This window comes from Amia ocellicauda, chromosome 9 (assembly GCF_036373705.1).
Source record: "Amia ocellicauda isolate fAmiCal2 chromosome 9, fAmiCal2.hap1, whole genome shotgun sequence".
Taxonomy (NCBI): Eukaryota; Metazoa; Chordata; class Actinopteri; order Amiiformes; family Amiidae; genus Amia; species Amia ocellicauda.
The window spans coordinates 11,440,827-11,456,546 of record NC_089858.1 but is presented as its reverse complement, the minus strand read 5'-3'; the positions used below and the strand labels follow the sequence as shown (position 1 = coordinate 11,456,546).

At 39.3% G+C, this 15,720-nt stretch overlaps 1 protein-coding gene across 2 annotated transcripts in view; it reads right to left on the bottom strand.

Annotated features, from left to right (window-relative positions):
- Positions 1 to 628: 628 nt before the first annotated feature.
- Positions 629 to 15,720, bottom strand: part of gapvd1 (GTPase activating protein and VPS9 domains 1) — a 51,540-nt gene continuing 36,448 nt past the window's right edge. The window contains exons 18-28 of one of the 2 annotated variants that reach the window (XM_066713140.1): positions 14,665 to 14,697; positions 12,974 to 13,045; positions 12,645 to 12,767; positions 12,272 to 12,401; positions 11,164 to 11,276; positions 10,740 to 10,899; positions 9,836 to 10,023; positions 9,130 to 9,343; positions 8,463 to 8,535; positions 6,889 to 7,086; positions 629 to 6,030 (exon numbers count right to left, since the gene is read on the bottom strand). In XM_066713140.1, the coding sequence (XP_066569237.1) occupies positions 5,890 to 6,030; positions 6,889 to 7,086; positions 8,463 to 8,535; positions 9,130 to 9,343; positions 9,836 to 10,023; positions 10,740 to 10,899; positions 11,164 to 11,276; positions 12,272 to 12,401; positions 12,645 to 12,767; positions 12,974 to 13,045; positions 14,665 to 14,697 (1,445 nt within the window). In that variant the 3' untranslated portion in view covers positions 629 to 5,889. The remainder of the gene's footprint in view (positions 6,031 to 6,888; positions 7,087 to 8,462; positions 8,536 to 9,129; positions 9,344 to 9,835; positions 10,024 to 10,739; positions 10,900 to 11,163; positions 11,277 to 12,271; positions 12,402 to 12,644; positions 12,768 to 12,973; positions 13,046 to 14,664; positions 14,698 to 15,720) is intronic. The other variant, XM_066713141.1, reaches the window with a different exon arrangement.

The following is a 15,720-nucleotide window of genomic DNA, read 5'->3' as shown; positions in this document are numbered from 1 at the left end:
GTGGACACCCAGGATCAACTGGTTTTAATGCTTGGTACCATGTTGAGTCCTGGGTCTATGCATCTACAACAAACTTCATGAGTGAACTGGATAGGTGGATACATTAAATGATCTACTTTTTCACATTATTAATTTCACCATCCCACATGTTAGGATTTGTTTTCCCCCCACTTGACATACACTATATAGGGTGAAATAAAAGTTTGACCACTTTCTGACTCCAGAAATGTGCTGTAAATATGAAGGGTTAAATTAAAGGATAATGTGCTTTTCCCCAGCACGTTTTCAATGAGCATAGGTTGATATTCCAAGTGGTTACAGCTTGCGTTTTTCAGTTAACAATGTATATAGCATTTGCGAGCGCAGGTTGAACAAATTAGATCTTGGGTGCTGTTATACAGCATTAATTTACATTGGTTTCGCCACCTGAACTTTAATTTTAAAGCCAATATACTTTCACTGGAATAAATTTGCATTTTTATAATAAACACCAAGACTAAAGTTATATGAATTCCCTGTTAATACTATTGCCTTGGCAGTTCGGGTGGATAACTTCGCATTTTAAGAGATTCCTAGGTAAAACTTGCAAACTAATAAAATAAAGGATGCAACAAATGACACACCAACACAAGATAAACGTCTGTTTTAATCATTTTTTATAGAATGATATAATACATTAATCACATTAAAGACAGAATACATTTCCCCCCACGTGTGCAAGATTGTGCAAGCTTATTAATTTAAATTTATAAAGTTTTATTATTTTTTCATTTCCAAAGAGAAGAGGGAAGTACGAAGCTAAAAATACGGATTTAACACGGGTTTTATACTCCCCACACAGCAGCTTGGCTCTGACACTCCTAATTCACACTAGTTTAGACACAAACTAACTTCAGTCCGGTTCCCTTTCCTGTGTGTGTGGAATTACTTCCTTATTCTCTCTGGGATCCCAGTTGAGGGAGGTGTGTGAGCAGGATTATTGGAATGGAAAACCGGCAACTTTTATAGGCCATGGGAACTTCACGGCTCACACACAGCTTCTAAAAGAGGAGCGGAGGTTTAAGTTCCATGTGAGCTTTCAATAATGTCTACATTTTATTTGCTTGTTTGGTTGCATTATTTTCCCACGTGTTCAGCTGTTATTGTCTTAAAGTAAACCATAATGCCCTCATGACGGTCACCCTGGAGGATAGAACCGAGACTCCCCTGCTTTAAGGAAATCACACCGGGCTTGGAAATAATCCTCCAAGCAATCTGATTCCGGACATTTTCTATCTGTAAGCTTCTGCTACTTTGCCAGGCAAGGTTTCCACACAAAATAGTCATCTGAATTAAGTATGGACTGGCTATGTAAATGTCTATAATAGTGGGTAGCTCCACCAGTACAACTGTCAAGGTCAAAACAGATGGCAAACTTTAAAACTGTCTTTCAGTAATAAGGGAGTTTGCCTGTGGTTTCATCTGAAAAAGCAAGATCTCAACTTTTTTTTCATTTTATGTTTTTGTTTAATATATACAAACATCCCCTAACCCAGACCCCTGTATAATTTACTATTACTAAAAGAAAAAAAAAACAATAGACTAAATCACCATTTTTAAAATAGTTTAAACAAATTTAGTCTACATATTACTTTTTAGGTTAAAGCAAAGATTTCAGTGAAAAACTGTAACAGGCCAGTTTGCAACTAAACTACCATCTAATCATCGCACACTACTCTATTTCTGCTCATGTCACTCGAGATACATTTTAGGCGGGTATGAATTTTATGGAAAAGATTGCTTGAAGTCAGAGATCTAAGCACCGTGGACTAAGTGCACTGTACAGTATATTGCCACATACTTTTCATGGATGTGCGGTCCACTGTCCTGTCCAATACGAAGTAACCACATCTTCAAAGCCAATCTCTTCCTCTCTGCTCCTAATATATCTAACAGAATGCTGCATAAAGCATTGTTTTACAAACACCCAAAGAACTGGTATGGAATAGTCTTTGCATACGACTTCTGTTTTCGGACTTTTTACACCCCAACCCCAGTCCAATGTGCCAGGCCAAAGCATATGAACCAAATGGCAAGAAACTGATATGAAAGGTGCATCTTTAAAGGGTGATGAGATATTTAAAACTCAGAATCTGGGCTAAGGGGCATCGGATACCCTGCAAGAAACAAACAAGGCTTTCACATTTTAAATGGAACGCTGTTCTGGACAGGAAACAAAACTACAGAGAAAGAAATGAGAGCAGCAGGGCAAAACCAAGGCAGCACGATAGCAGCCAGAATCAATCATTGTTTAGTTTTTTGATATTTTAAATGTTATCCTCATCCCGGCTTTTACAGTACCTATAGAATTGCTAATGAACATCAATTACAGTCAAAGGAATATACAATCAGATAACTTTCTTGGCACATATATGATATTTTCCTGATATTTAAAAAAATAAAATAAAAGGTTATTCTTTTAAGAGGGGATGTGCTCGAATTAAATCACATTAAAAAGATGCTGTAACTGCTTCTACCCTTCTGGGATTGATTAATAAAACACCAAGAAAAACAACAAAACAGAAGCAGCATTTTAGCGTTGCAGACATACAGCTGAAACCCCTTTTAACACTGCCTCTCAACAAACTCTACTCATATCTGAGTAACGGTCTGTGATACACGGCACACAATTCTATAAAAACCTTGACAGTATTAGAAGGGGACTTCTAGTCAACAAAATTAAATAGGGATGGTGTACACACACACACACACACACACACACACACATACACACACACTTCTGTTAGTATTAATGTAAGAAACTTTCTTACAGATAAATTGAGTGCAATTTCACATCTTCTGCATTAAGATTTCTGATAGCAGTGCACATTCAGAATAATGCACTGTTAAATTAACTTTCACTGTCTCTCTGATCTGCCATAGACCTTGATTAGTCCGCACAACTTTGAAGATCTGGAATACGTTTAGCAATCCTATTGCAGATGTCTACATGAAATTCTTAGCAACCCTCTCATACCTACATTCAGATTGGCAAAATCACATCATGGATAAAAGCAACAATCATGTGTAATTTTCATATTAATTTAATGCCCAAATTAAACCAATCAGAAAGACCTAACTGATAGGAATTACACAACATCACCAATGCATGGCCAGCTGGTTATTCAGAAATAAATGATTATGGAAACTAGAAGAGGGGTGCGAAGGGGCTAACTATTAAAACAACATCAGTGTCAGTTGAAAGTAAAATAAATCCAGATCCTCTGAATGTAAAATGAGTTATTGTAGATTTTTTCCCCCTTGGAGTTGAAACCTATTTAATTCTGGAAAATCTGGACAATTAAGAAAAAGAAAGAAAAAAAAACATTTAAAGTAATCTAATACACAGCGAGTAGCAAAGTGCATACAATATAAATACATTTTAACAGCTCCTATAGTCTTGGATCAGTCGCTCTGCTAACTATAGAGAGAGGCTGTTCCTCACACCTGTCCCAGACTGCTTTGCAGGTAACACAATGCTTAAGCACAAAGAAACACATGGGGTTACCCCATTCACACTTGCAAAAAAGTAAAACATACAAAATAATAATCATCATATTTTTATAATTATTCCCCTAGAATGTCAGTCCCTTTCTGTAATATTTAAGGAGATAAAAAGTTAATCTGATTGGTGCTTACATTATTTACAATTTGGATAAATACTTAGTATCGATTTAAAAAAAAAAAAAAAAAGTCTCAGTGAAATGAAAACAAACAACATTCTGAACTTCTGGTTTTGATTAATAATCTACTCCTTTGAAATGTAACCAGATCGATCATTCTAGATCAGAACCAACACGGGCGGCGTATACCAGGAAACAGGGAAATAACTCCTTACGTTAAGAGTGCCTATATCTCAAACTGATAATATTGCACCCACACACTGCTTTATTGTCTGTAAGGAGCTGGTGTTCAGATGCAGCCCACCAACAATTATTTCTCTAAAGAAACAACAAAATAGTATTAGCAAATAAAACTATATTGTCATAACCATGACAGAACGAGAACTGAAATTTTCAGAAGCAACTTTCCTAAGGTGAGGTAGCCTTTGTATATCATTTGGAAAACAAACAAAAAAAACTCCGTTACATATTTTAGAGATTGGTTTTTTTGTTGTTTATGTTGTTTATTTTAACAGTCATCTTTGACACTCTTGGTTGTCACACCTGCAGTGTTGACTGCTCGTGCTAAATCAAATCGAAATGAGAGAAATGGTAGCATGCTAGCCATTTTAAAGAGCTAAATACTGACACCTGAACAGTTCTTTACATTGTAATTATTTGAGGTTTCCAGGATCGGTAATTTGATCATTGATGGTAATTCAGGTTCATGAACTGAGTGCTTGAAGCAATGGCAACTTCAAACTTTTACCCACCAGCAAGGCCTAACCTGTTTGTAGAAGCAGGCCAGAGTGCAGCACCATTGTGACTCCCAGACGGCGTAACCCCAACGATGGAAAGTTTCCCTATCCACCCCCCACCCCCCACCCCATCTCCTTTTCACTTTCCAAAAGGCACTGGTTCTAGAATCTAGATGAATGAATGAATAAATTAATGAATGAATGTCCTCACTGATCCATTTCCATAGTGGATTTGTAACAAGACTCCTATAGTTTGAGCTCCATCTCCTAAATGGCTTCAGTTACAGGACATGATCTCAATGGAAACGGTCTCATACTCTAAACTAACCCTAAACTATTAATCTTAAACCATGCCCCCTCCTCCCAATCACAAAACCATAAAACAAATAATTGTAACAGAGCAGAAGTGCATTCATTCCTAATATGAACTAAGCTCCACTTGGCAGATACACAAGTTAAACATTTTCCAACAAAGTGAAAATATTACGAAAGCACAAACCAAAACAGTGGATTTAGATTTCCAGTGACTTACAATAGAAGAAGTGTCAATTGCCGACATTTATTTATTTTTTATTTTATTTTAAAGGTTAAACCCAGAGTTCAGGACTCTGTAACCCAGTAACTTTTTACTGGAGAAGCTATATTCGCCAAGTCATAACAAATAAAACATTTTTATGAATCATACTTTCAACTGACATGAGCGATAAAAGCTGCCCTGTCCACAGCTCATCCGAGAGCACTCACTCTAGGATTAACAAATATGAATAATGTTCTTTAGATACAAATATTATTTTTTTTTAAAAGAGAGGAAGCTAGAAGCATCTTTAGCCTGTCCACAGTCCCACACAATCACCATCGCATTATCTTTGACACTATGGCAGTAATGAAGTCTCCACAAGCGTGCTGGTAATCATGTTTTTTTTTTAGTGCAAGAGGAATAACTTTGTCTGAAAGGGATGACAAATGCACAGTATTTCGGAGAAGTGCTGCTTTTTGTAAATATTTTTCCCCCCACGTAAAGCTTGGTGAGATCGCAGTCACCCCTAGAAGTGTGGTCCCTTTTCATTTTGAATCATTTCATTTTTTTTTTTATTATTTTTTTTTTTTGGGAAATCGTTAAAATGCAGTGCTAACCTGTCAACACTACTGGAGAGAGGGGAAAAACAAAAACCAACAAACAACAACAATCTCTGCCCCTCCCCCCGAAATCTAACAAAAAATAATTAGTCAAATTCAAAGGTTAATTATTTTGTTTCTTTTTTTGTGGTTTTCATTTATTTTATGCATTTTTTAGTAAAATGTCTACCTATCTTTTTCTTGTAATGTTTATACTGCTTTGTTTTCTTTTGTCTTTTAAAGGTCTCTAACTCTATGTACAAAATATACAAGCTGAGAAAAAAAAAGCCTCTCTTCCCCGGTGTTGAGAGCAGTTGGTTCGCAGGCCTCTGCGTTCCTCCCCGACAGTCTGCTGATACAGGTGGCGTTCTGCATCACTTGCGATCGTCGATGGTCTTAATGAATTCCACTGCTGCTGTGAACTGCATCCACCAATAGCATTCTTCTCCACTCAACCGACTGGCATAGAAATTATTGATGTACTGAATGGTGGACAGCAGGCAGGGAGGGTTGGCCTGGGGGGGAAAGAAGCACAGTGAGACAGAAACTGTTACTCGTAAGAGCGTACGGAAAAATAAGGCAGAGGCTTTTATTATGACTAAACATCCATTATTTATCCGTCCTTGGAAAGAGGATCTACACAATGGCACTCACAACAGCGCAGGAAGTTTGGGAAGACCGTGGGAGGCCATTGGTGAGGGGAAACAGATATATATGCTTTGAACTAACATAATCGTGCACACAGATTTCTGATCAAACTCTACACACGGACATGGCCTGTAAGTGGAGATTTTTTTGGTTTGCCTTGCCGTGTCTGATTGATGGAGCTGCAGTGAAGCATGCGTTATTCTTCCGTTGGGCACATTATGACCCATGCCAGTGTCCTAGGGCATCTTTGTACAGATTGTGTTCAAGCTGTACACCTAGCCACCGGAAAACAAGGGAAAGTTTACATCTTTATTGGGAAAACGATAACGGGATGTTCTTGTAAATAAATAGGGCTTTACCTGAATAGTGCAAATAAATCTGATGTCTTGGCATGTGTCCAATTATATATTTTTAACATCATCATAGAAGAAATGTCTTTACATTTCTTCTCCCACTTGTTTACCCTCTCCCTTTCTATTCTAGCTTGGAACAACTGGAAACTGAAAATAGAGATTCTTACATGGAAAAATTAGGAAGAATGATTTAGATAACGATTTTATTTAATTAATTAAAATAAAACGGACAGACGCTTTTAGGATGTGAAAATCTAGCAGCAAAAACCAGATCACAAAGCACGTCTCTCCGCGCTCTTGCCTCGCCATCACAGCGCACACAGATCCCGTGGCGGCAGTGACTGAGTGTTGCAGCTGCTCGGCTCAGCTCACCTTAATCAGGACAAACACCAGAACGGGGACGAAGTCGTCCGCCCCAGGGACCGAGTCCTCGTTGGCCAGGCTCAGCAGATTCATGATGGTGGAGCACATGCGCAGGATGCACTGCACCTTGTCTCGGGGGGTCTTGTAAGCACTGATCGTCCGGATCTCGGCCTGTGCAGATGGCCAGGGGGCCTCCTTCAGGTACACCTGGAGTACAGACACACAGAGACACAGCAGTGAAAAAAACTCACACACACTCCCGTCGTGTCACAGTACAGGGATACATCATCCTGTTGGGTGAAGAAAAGCAGTGCACTCACATTCTTAACCACAGCAGCGAGAGTCCAAAACAAACTAGTGAGCTATGAGTATGTTTGTGTTGGTTTTTCTTCAGTTAATTCAAATGTAAGGCAAACTAATTCAACCAAATAGAATATGCAGTATGAATCTGTATGTGTAAACTAATTCCATATGATACCTGAACTACTGAGGTACAAAAGTAATGGAAATAAATATTGACAAGATATTAAGATATAACTGATATAAATATGTAACTGAAAAACATATATGACTGACTTATATATCTGTTATATCTTTAAATCTGTGTACCCACTTTTTTTAAGTGACATATTTAAACTGTCATTACACATGTTCCATAATAAAAAAATAAGTGGAAACTTTTGGTATCAGATAAAGTTTTTTTTTTTTTTTCAGCACCCGGTCCATTGAGTACTGCATCTCTGTATACTTATTTTAATTAACATTACTCATGTACATTTTTAGTGCCCCTATTCCTATGAGCTTTTTAGAATTTGTGAGCTAAAACTGCACAGTAAACTTCATATTTTTCACATGTATGTTTTTCCCAGCATGGACACAAGCTCTTAGAATCATGTTACCCTGAAACAACAACCATGAAAATTCACCCAGGCTACTGCCAGACTTATTTATTAACTATCCCTGGTACTTCCTGCTATAAATCTGTCTCAACTTTAATGAACTTGTGCATACAAGTAGAAAAATGAGTCTCTTCTTGCTCTAATAAATTCAATTCATCTGCAGTTCATAAACAGTTATATCTCGGATTCTTAAAATACATGCAAAAGTGCAGGTCCTATTTCCTACCCCTGGTACTGGAACACAATTTAGAATTAATTATTTGTATTAATGCAGTTGTTTTTATTTGTCTTGCAAACTGCATTAGTGCAGATGTATTAACTCGGAAGACAATTTGCTACCGGACCACGATGGCCCATGATTTGTACAAGTCGTCCAAGAGAGAAAGTGCCATCAAACAAACAAACAAGCAAATGGACAAAACAAAACAAAAAAAAGTCTAAAATGTGTCTGTCTTTGATCTAGTTAAAACTAGAGAGCATGTATATATAAAAATAAATAAGCAGGTTATTGTTTAAAAGGGGGATGGGGGGCATGGAGAAGTATTTTAAAACCATAATGGCACAATCCATAAAACATGACTAATTTCAGTCGATAAAGTCCCACTTAAAGGCGAAGTGGATTAAAATTAAATTTAAAAGATAAATCTATTGAGGGGCTAAAAATCATTACAATTGTCCCGTTACCTCTGGGATTTGAAGAGCTCTGTGATTGGCTGTCACCACTTTGGAGAGACGCTGAATATGTTCCTGTAGGAGCCTGAGAAGACAAAAACAAAGCACAGCTGGAATAAAGTGGCTACAGAATGAACATGGAGTTCTGTCCCAACGAAAAAGGCCCTGAATCTGTAATCCAAGAGGAGGGGGAAAGGAAATCGTTAACAAATGGACATTTTCATATCAACCATCACAAAAGGCAGCAGAAACATTAACATACATTCTGCAATTTCATGTCATAGTAGAGGGAAGTATAATCATTAAAATGCATCAAATATTAAAATCAAATACCTGAAAAACCAACAACACAGAAGGAGTATTTTAACAACATCGGCAAAAGAAACAATCAAATAAAGGCTACTGCTGATTCGTGTAAGAATAAGAGGACTGGTGTATTTTCTGGACTGCTTTATTGAGTGTCTTGTAATTTGCATTTCATGGTTTCATCCAGGTCTTCATAGATACCAAAACACACACAAATCTAAATTAAAATCTCAGTAAATGTAGTTAATTATCTAAAACAGCGCCTGGTGTTGCATAGGGTTGCCTAATACATACAGGGCTCTATATAAATATAGGTATAGAATAGCCAGAGAAATGCCAACAGGGGCACCGCAGTGGCAGCACAGTGACTTACTGGTCTCGGAGGATGTCTCCGTCTTGGTTGGGGTAGAAGGCCAGTTTGAAGATGGAGTTCATGACGCTGCGCTCAATGGCCATCTGCGCGTCCTGCAGCTGCTCCTCGCTGGCGTACTGCCAGATTGCATCGTGGGCCATGGCGCCATACAGGTAGCGCAGGAAGTCCTCCACCGAAGCGGTCTTGTCGTCGGCCGCCGTGCACACCTGGAACGCTGGGGTACACGGGAGCGGTGGGATTGAGCGACTCGCAACCAGATCTGCTCAGCCCTCTACAACACCTCAGAGTGGGAGATACTATTCCCGTTTTGTCGTTTTGTTACATGTAAGAACACACACTTCTTCCACATGTAGCCATGCGAGCCATCAGGAAGATATTATTAATCTTATCTTGAAAAGTCTTTCACAGCAGCTTGCTGGTGCCATCTAGAGTGCAGATCACAAACACACTAAGAAAAGCATCAACCTGGCCTCGCTGATGCAAAAACAGACATGACAAAACAGGGAAAGACCATACTTTTAATACCCAAAAACCAAATAGAGCTTCACATCACACCCTGCCCTCTCCATGTTTAATCCCCCAACAGCCACACTTACTGTAGGCAGTCAGCATAATATAATCTGTACTTGAAACATTGGACGATTTAATGAAAACCAAAATGCACACACACACACAGTAGGAAGATGAAAAGACCAAGTAAAAGTACCTTTGATGAAGTCGTGCATCTTTGCCTCCATCCTCTCGAGGAGCAGCCGCACACACACAGTGGTGAAGTAGCGGTTGGCCACCTCCTTGTCCCTCAGCACCCTCTGCAGGAGTCTCTCCAGGTGGGCCTGGGAGGTCTGTAGGCCCTGCCGACACCGGGTCAGGTAGGCAATGTACGGAGCCCGCTTCCTGTCAGGGTGGGGACAGAAAGAGTGAGTGTGGTCATATTATATAAATTAATAATGTCCACTGCTATAGAAATGTAATGGCAAATCAGTGTTTATTTATTTAGTTAATTTACATATAATTTATAAATAATAATAATATTATTAATCATTATTAATAAGATTCATCATCATCATAAATACATAAACAAATAAATAGGGAACCAAAGGAGTTTTATAGATGGTTTTCCACTTGAAATGATTACTTTAAACATAGATCAGAGAAACCTCAACTCTTACCCAACTCTAGTATACATTGCAAGTAAATTTTGTAACACCAGACAATTCTCCTACTGGCAGCTATTGTTAGAGAGGTTTTCAAATTTTAAACCTCACCATGGCATGACTAAATGAACAAAACTTTTTTTCCTCCCCTCAAGACACTGGACAATAACTGAAGTACGAACTGGTGTCTAGAGCGAAAAGCACTGAATAGTTATTTTCAGGGCTACAAGAGATTTGAAGAGAATCCTCGCTCTACCCCGTGCAGTCAAGACATATTTACAAATCAAAGAAGAACAGTGATAAAGTATATTATTTTCACAACACAGCTCTTTATTAATCAGCGGTGCTCATCCTCCTGGCCTGAGAAGGTTTCAGTGTCTCTCTGCTCCAGAGGAGACCAATCTGGAATCCTTCGCTGGCCAGACCAGGTTCTCAAGCCTTGTTCCCCTTGCCTACCTATAGTCCTCGGCTATGGCAGCCAGGAGCTTCCTGCAGGTCCGGCTGTCGAAGCGACTCACACAGCGCGTTGTCTCCTGAATCTGGGCCATCTGGTTCTTGTCCTGGAGGTTGATGGCTTCTGCCAGCTGGACTTTCAGGAAGCAGACAATCTCATTGTCTGCGAGGAAACAAGAGCCTGGCATCAGTGCTGGAGACAGGCCAGCAGAGCCACCGCAGACAACCCTGGTCTTTGGTTTGAGATCCTGTCGTACATTATTACAAGAGTTTTGGTTTTGCACTGGAGAAATTAAGTTCACTTTCACAACATCAGGTCTGAAGATTCATCTATCTCTACTGTTTACACTCTTTACAGACCATAACAATGTCTCTCTCTTTACCCAAGTCGCTCTCCTTCTCCCAGTTTAAATGCTCATTCCATTACCTTCAGGGTCTGTGTGATCCGGCAGGCCGTTCCTGGTCGTGGCGTGGGACAGAATCGGGAAGACAACAGAGTCGGCTGAACACAAGGCCATCCTCAGCTTCTTCTTAGCATCGCTGATGGACAGAGAGGTGGGAGGGAGGAGAAAAAAAAAAAAAAGATGAAAAACAATTTGTTGTGGGTGATTGCCCGTCCATGTCACTGTTACGATGGAATTACCATAATCCTATTAATTTTACAGTTATTAAACAATAATTAATTGTAGTCCTGACATCTTGAATGCCTTCGCGTGATTCTCAAACAGGGGAAACAATCATCTCTAACATGAAGGGGGGAAGGAAAAAAATAAAATAAGGGGGGGACAGAAAGATACGCTGAGATTTCATAAAGTACAGCAATCTGACAGTTTATTAATTCAAGGAATACACCATCCTTCTGAAAATTAATGAACTAATTGGTGATGGGTCACTAAAGAAGGAAAACATAAAGAGAGATCCTGGATTGGAACGAACTAATATCAGTATGGATTTTTGACCATGAGAGGAAACGGGGCAGCTATAAAGTTGGCGGAGAGGCTATCATTTCACAGGCTGAAGGCAGCGCGCAGTAGATGGATATATTTAATTTGCTAGCTTGATTGAAAGTAGGCCGCGTTACATCAGATAAACATCTATGCATGTTCTCCAAGATTGATATCGCCCTCCAACCCCCTAATGTTCAGTCGCCTTGCACTAATGTGCCACCCTAGACGAGCAGAGAAAGAAAAAGGAAAAAAATTGAGTGTCTCAATTCCCTCTCAAAATCGTATTTTAATTTTTAAAAAGATTTCGTTTGAAATAAATAAATAAATCCATAAATCAAAACTATCCGAGGGCCGCTAAAACAATCCACGCATCTATTTGAGATTCTGATATCGGTGTTTGAAGAATGCATCGGGCAAGAAAATATATAGATTTTGACTATTTTTTTCAATCACAGAGCAGGCAAGTGAGGCTCTGTGTGTAAACTCCTTTTTGATGTGTGTCTGACTTACTGTACCGTCACACACGATTGGGGAGACGGCTGGCTTTCTCAGAGGTAACTGCGGAGAGACACGACAACGCAGCCTGACCTGAATGAGAATTTGGAGTCCTGGGGCTGGGCCGTCTGGCTGGCAGAGTCGGGCAGATCATCGGCGGAGATGTTCTGAAGAGCTTCTTCCCGGGGCGAGTCATGGACACTCTCCCCTTCCCCGCAGGCTTCTGTATAGGCAACGTGAGATCAACCAATTTGTGTCTGTGTCTACGTACAGCTGCTGCTAACCCCAACCCCTCCCACATCTTTTTCTATTTCACTTCATTAACATAACTGGCATTCTTCTTAGTGTTCACAAATGCAGCATATGTACGGTGTATAAAATAACATTTTATAAAAACGTATAATTAGGCAGGTTCTCACAGGACACAGAAGGCCGACTGACCGACTGACTAACTGTGCGGCCTCACCTGGCGCTTCGTAGGGAGCTGATGACGCCCCCTCGTTGGGACTAGTCCTCTTGATGTTCCTGTACTTGTCCAGGATGTCTTCAGCAGCTTGGACCTGGGGGGTCAACCTGGGTACCATTTCATCTGCAACACAGAAGATAAGACAAATAAAAGCTGGAAGACTCCCAGAGAGTATTACAATTGTGTTGCGTGGTCGTGTTTCTGCAGCATATTACATTTAAAGGGACGGATTTGATCTATCATTAAATGGTATTTCGGATAGTAGTTCGAAATAATAATTGTTTTTATTTGTGAATACATTTTTGTTCATGAAGGAAAGCGGTTCTGACCTATGGGAGGAATGCGCTCAGGGCCCATGTCTTCTTTCTCCATCTTGTCCTTCTTTCGAAACGCCATCGGAGCTGAAGAGGGGGAAATGGCAATGAGCACAAACTAGGCATTAACTATATAAGCTACTGCACAACACAGGAGACAACTATCACAGCCTGGACAACTACAGTTAACTTGGGACACTGGCGTTCCCCTAAAGATTAACACAGTGAACGATAAGTTAACTGCCAAGTTAAGAGAAAGTAACAGGTTAAAACTATCTTTTACTAAATTATTTCCGAAGCATTTTAAAAGCCACTTACATTAAGTATAAGTTAACGATGAATCAGTATTTACAGACTGAGCAATCTGAATCCACTATGAGGAATTTATATACAAGGCAGTGGTACCTTGTGGATGAACTGACTCCTAGGTCCTTGTATAGTCACTGCACATCTACAAAAGTGCATAAAAGTCCGGTGCTGCAAATACAACTGTATAACCAGACTGAGGTTGAGAAGAACATCACTTTATCATTCGAGGTCCAACTTTAAAAAAAAAAAAAAAAAAATCTGTTCCGTAAAAGTGCTGAGCCCCTGTGAAAAAACAAAATCCAGGTACTCAACCCAGTAGCTGATGATTTTTAAGCATCAAATCTATTTTTGTCTGCCTGACTGCCCGAGCAGAACGTTACTGATGATCAACAGCGAAAGGTCTTCAAGAAAAAACTGCAGACACAAACAATGAGGAGTTTCACTACAAACTACAGCACTTGATCACTTCTGAAGCCTGAATCCGAGTTTATTCTCCTTCACTCGGAATCTGAATAGTGAAAATCAAATCAAAAGCAGCCTGATCTGCCTTCAGCTCATCATAAATAAATACTAGAAATCACATTCGATTTTTATCTTTTGTGAGTAAACTAATAAAGACTATCCCAAACCTGGTCTGGTTTTGCTTCCAACTGGAATATCAATTGCTTGTTCAAACTCTTAACTGATATGATTATGTGACCACAAAGAAATTGTTTAGCAATAACAATAAAGTTTTGCAATAAGGTTTTCTAAGTAAAATGACATCTACAAATTTAAATCGGATCTGAAATCAACAATTAAAAACTCATTTGACTCAAAGAACAAAAAATGCTGGTGTCTGAAGACAAAACTGGGAAGACCTGCAATAGTTTCGTTTTTAAAAAGTCAGAGATCTGACGAACCAGAAAGGATTGTTTTTAAAAGAAAACAGCATATACCATTCCCACTTTCTCCGTCCTATTGAAGGACAATATAACTGTTTTGGGGGCTCTTCAGGGTTTCCTACTTGTAAGAAGAAATTCTCAGTCAGAAAGGTTACGTGGTCAATGTTTTTTTAAGCTGCAGGCATGGTCTGTTCAGGGATCACTCAGGAAGAGCAAAAATGGCCCTTCCCCACGGTGTTATTTGCCCTTGTAATGCTTTGAATCATGTCTACTCATTAATAGGTAAAGGGGAGAGAAGAAGAAGAATAAGAAGGAGAAGAGGAAGAAGAAGAAGAAGTAGGCTATATCAGTGCAACAGGCTTCACCATGTCACATCACAAGCAGAAACCACCACCACAGCCACATCAAAGGACACACGTCCTCTGCTCATCATGTCTCCTCTGCACTGGCTAACACTCAGACAAGCTAGTCACGGCCACAACTAAATAGAGACATCTAACGTGAAGATTTTACCTGTCACTTCGCTTTCAGCCGTCCAATACAGCACTGTATGAGGGACACAACAAACAAAGTTGGCCTTTCACACTCATTTCAATCTATGACTAGATTCTGCATTCTCTTGATAAGCATCAACTGAGTGCAGGGAAGATAATGGGAATTTACAGTATTTTATGTATTTTGCACAGCAATTATCACCTTTGCTTGTAACATTCTTTTTTTTCCCCACATTAACTTTTTGAAGAAAGCTTTCTCCTTGCTTTCCATTGTCCACGACTGCCTACGATAAATTATACTGTGTTAATGAGTGTTTCTTTATATATTGTAATAATCATTATCTTCCCGGCACTAGCATGGACATTGCAGTTTAATTTAATCTCTGCCTTGTGTATAAGCATGACATATGCTGGACCATTCCACGGTTTCTTTTGCATGAAATATTTAACAGTAATATATAAATGCAACATAAATACTGCACGGTATTTCACCAGTCCCTTTACAGGCTGTGTCGTGTGTACATATGAAGTGAATCAACATTGTAGGAATCAGAGAGGACACTACCCAGGAATACATCAATGAAATCTGTATTACTCAGATTTCTAATGACTGAGTGATTTCCAACAGTGATCTAAATCCTAAAATTGACCTTGGATAGGGTACAATTTACACCTCCCTCCATCTCATCTGAAACACTGAAACACAGTTGTAAAAAAATCATATGCCGAAACATGGTTGTCAATTAAAAAAAAGTTGTATTGCCCGGGCTATATACCTTTAAATACGATATCTATCCTCAAAACACAGGTGACGCTAACCAGAACGGCACATTCAATTAAAAAAAAAAAAAAAATGGTTCTGTCTTAATCTTTTTAAATGTTTTGTCATCAATCTTGGAAGCTCTCTGACCAGTGTAATCACTAGTCACAATGCATCTCTCTCCCCCGAGCATCATTTCTGATTCACTTTGCCTATGTGGATACAAGTTATTAAAGTTATAATGTCAACTGAAGCAATGTAAGCCAATTGTGCCGTTGTCTTCCAAGCAAGCACAGACAGAAAGAGTGAGTTAGC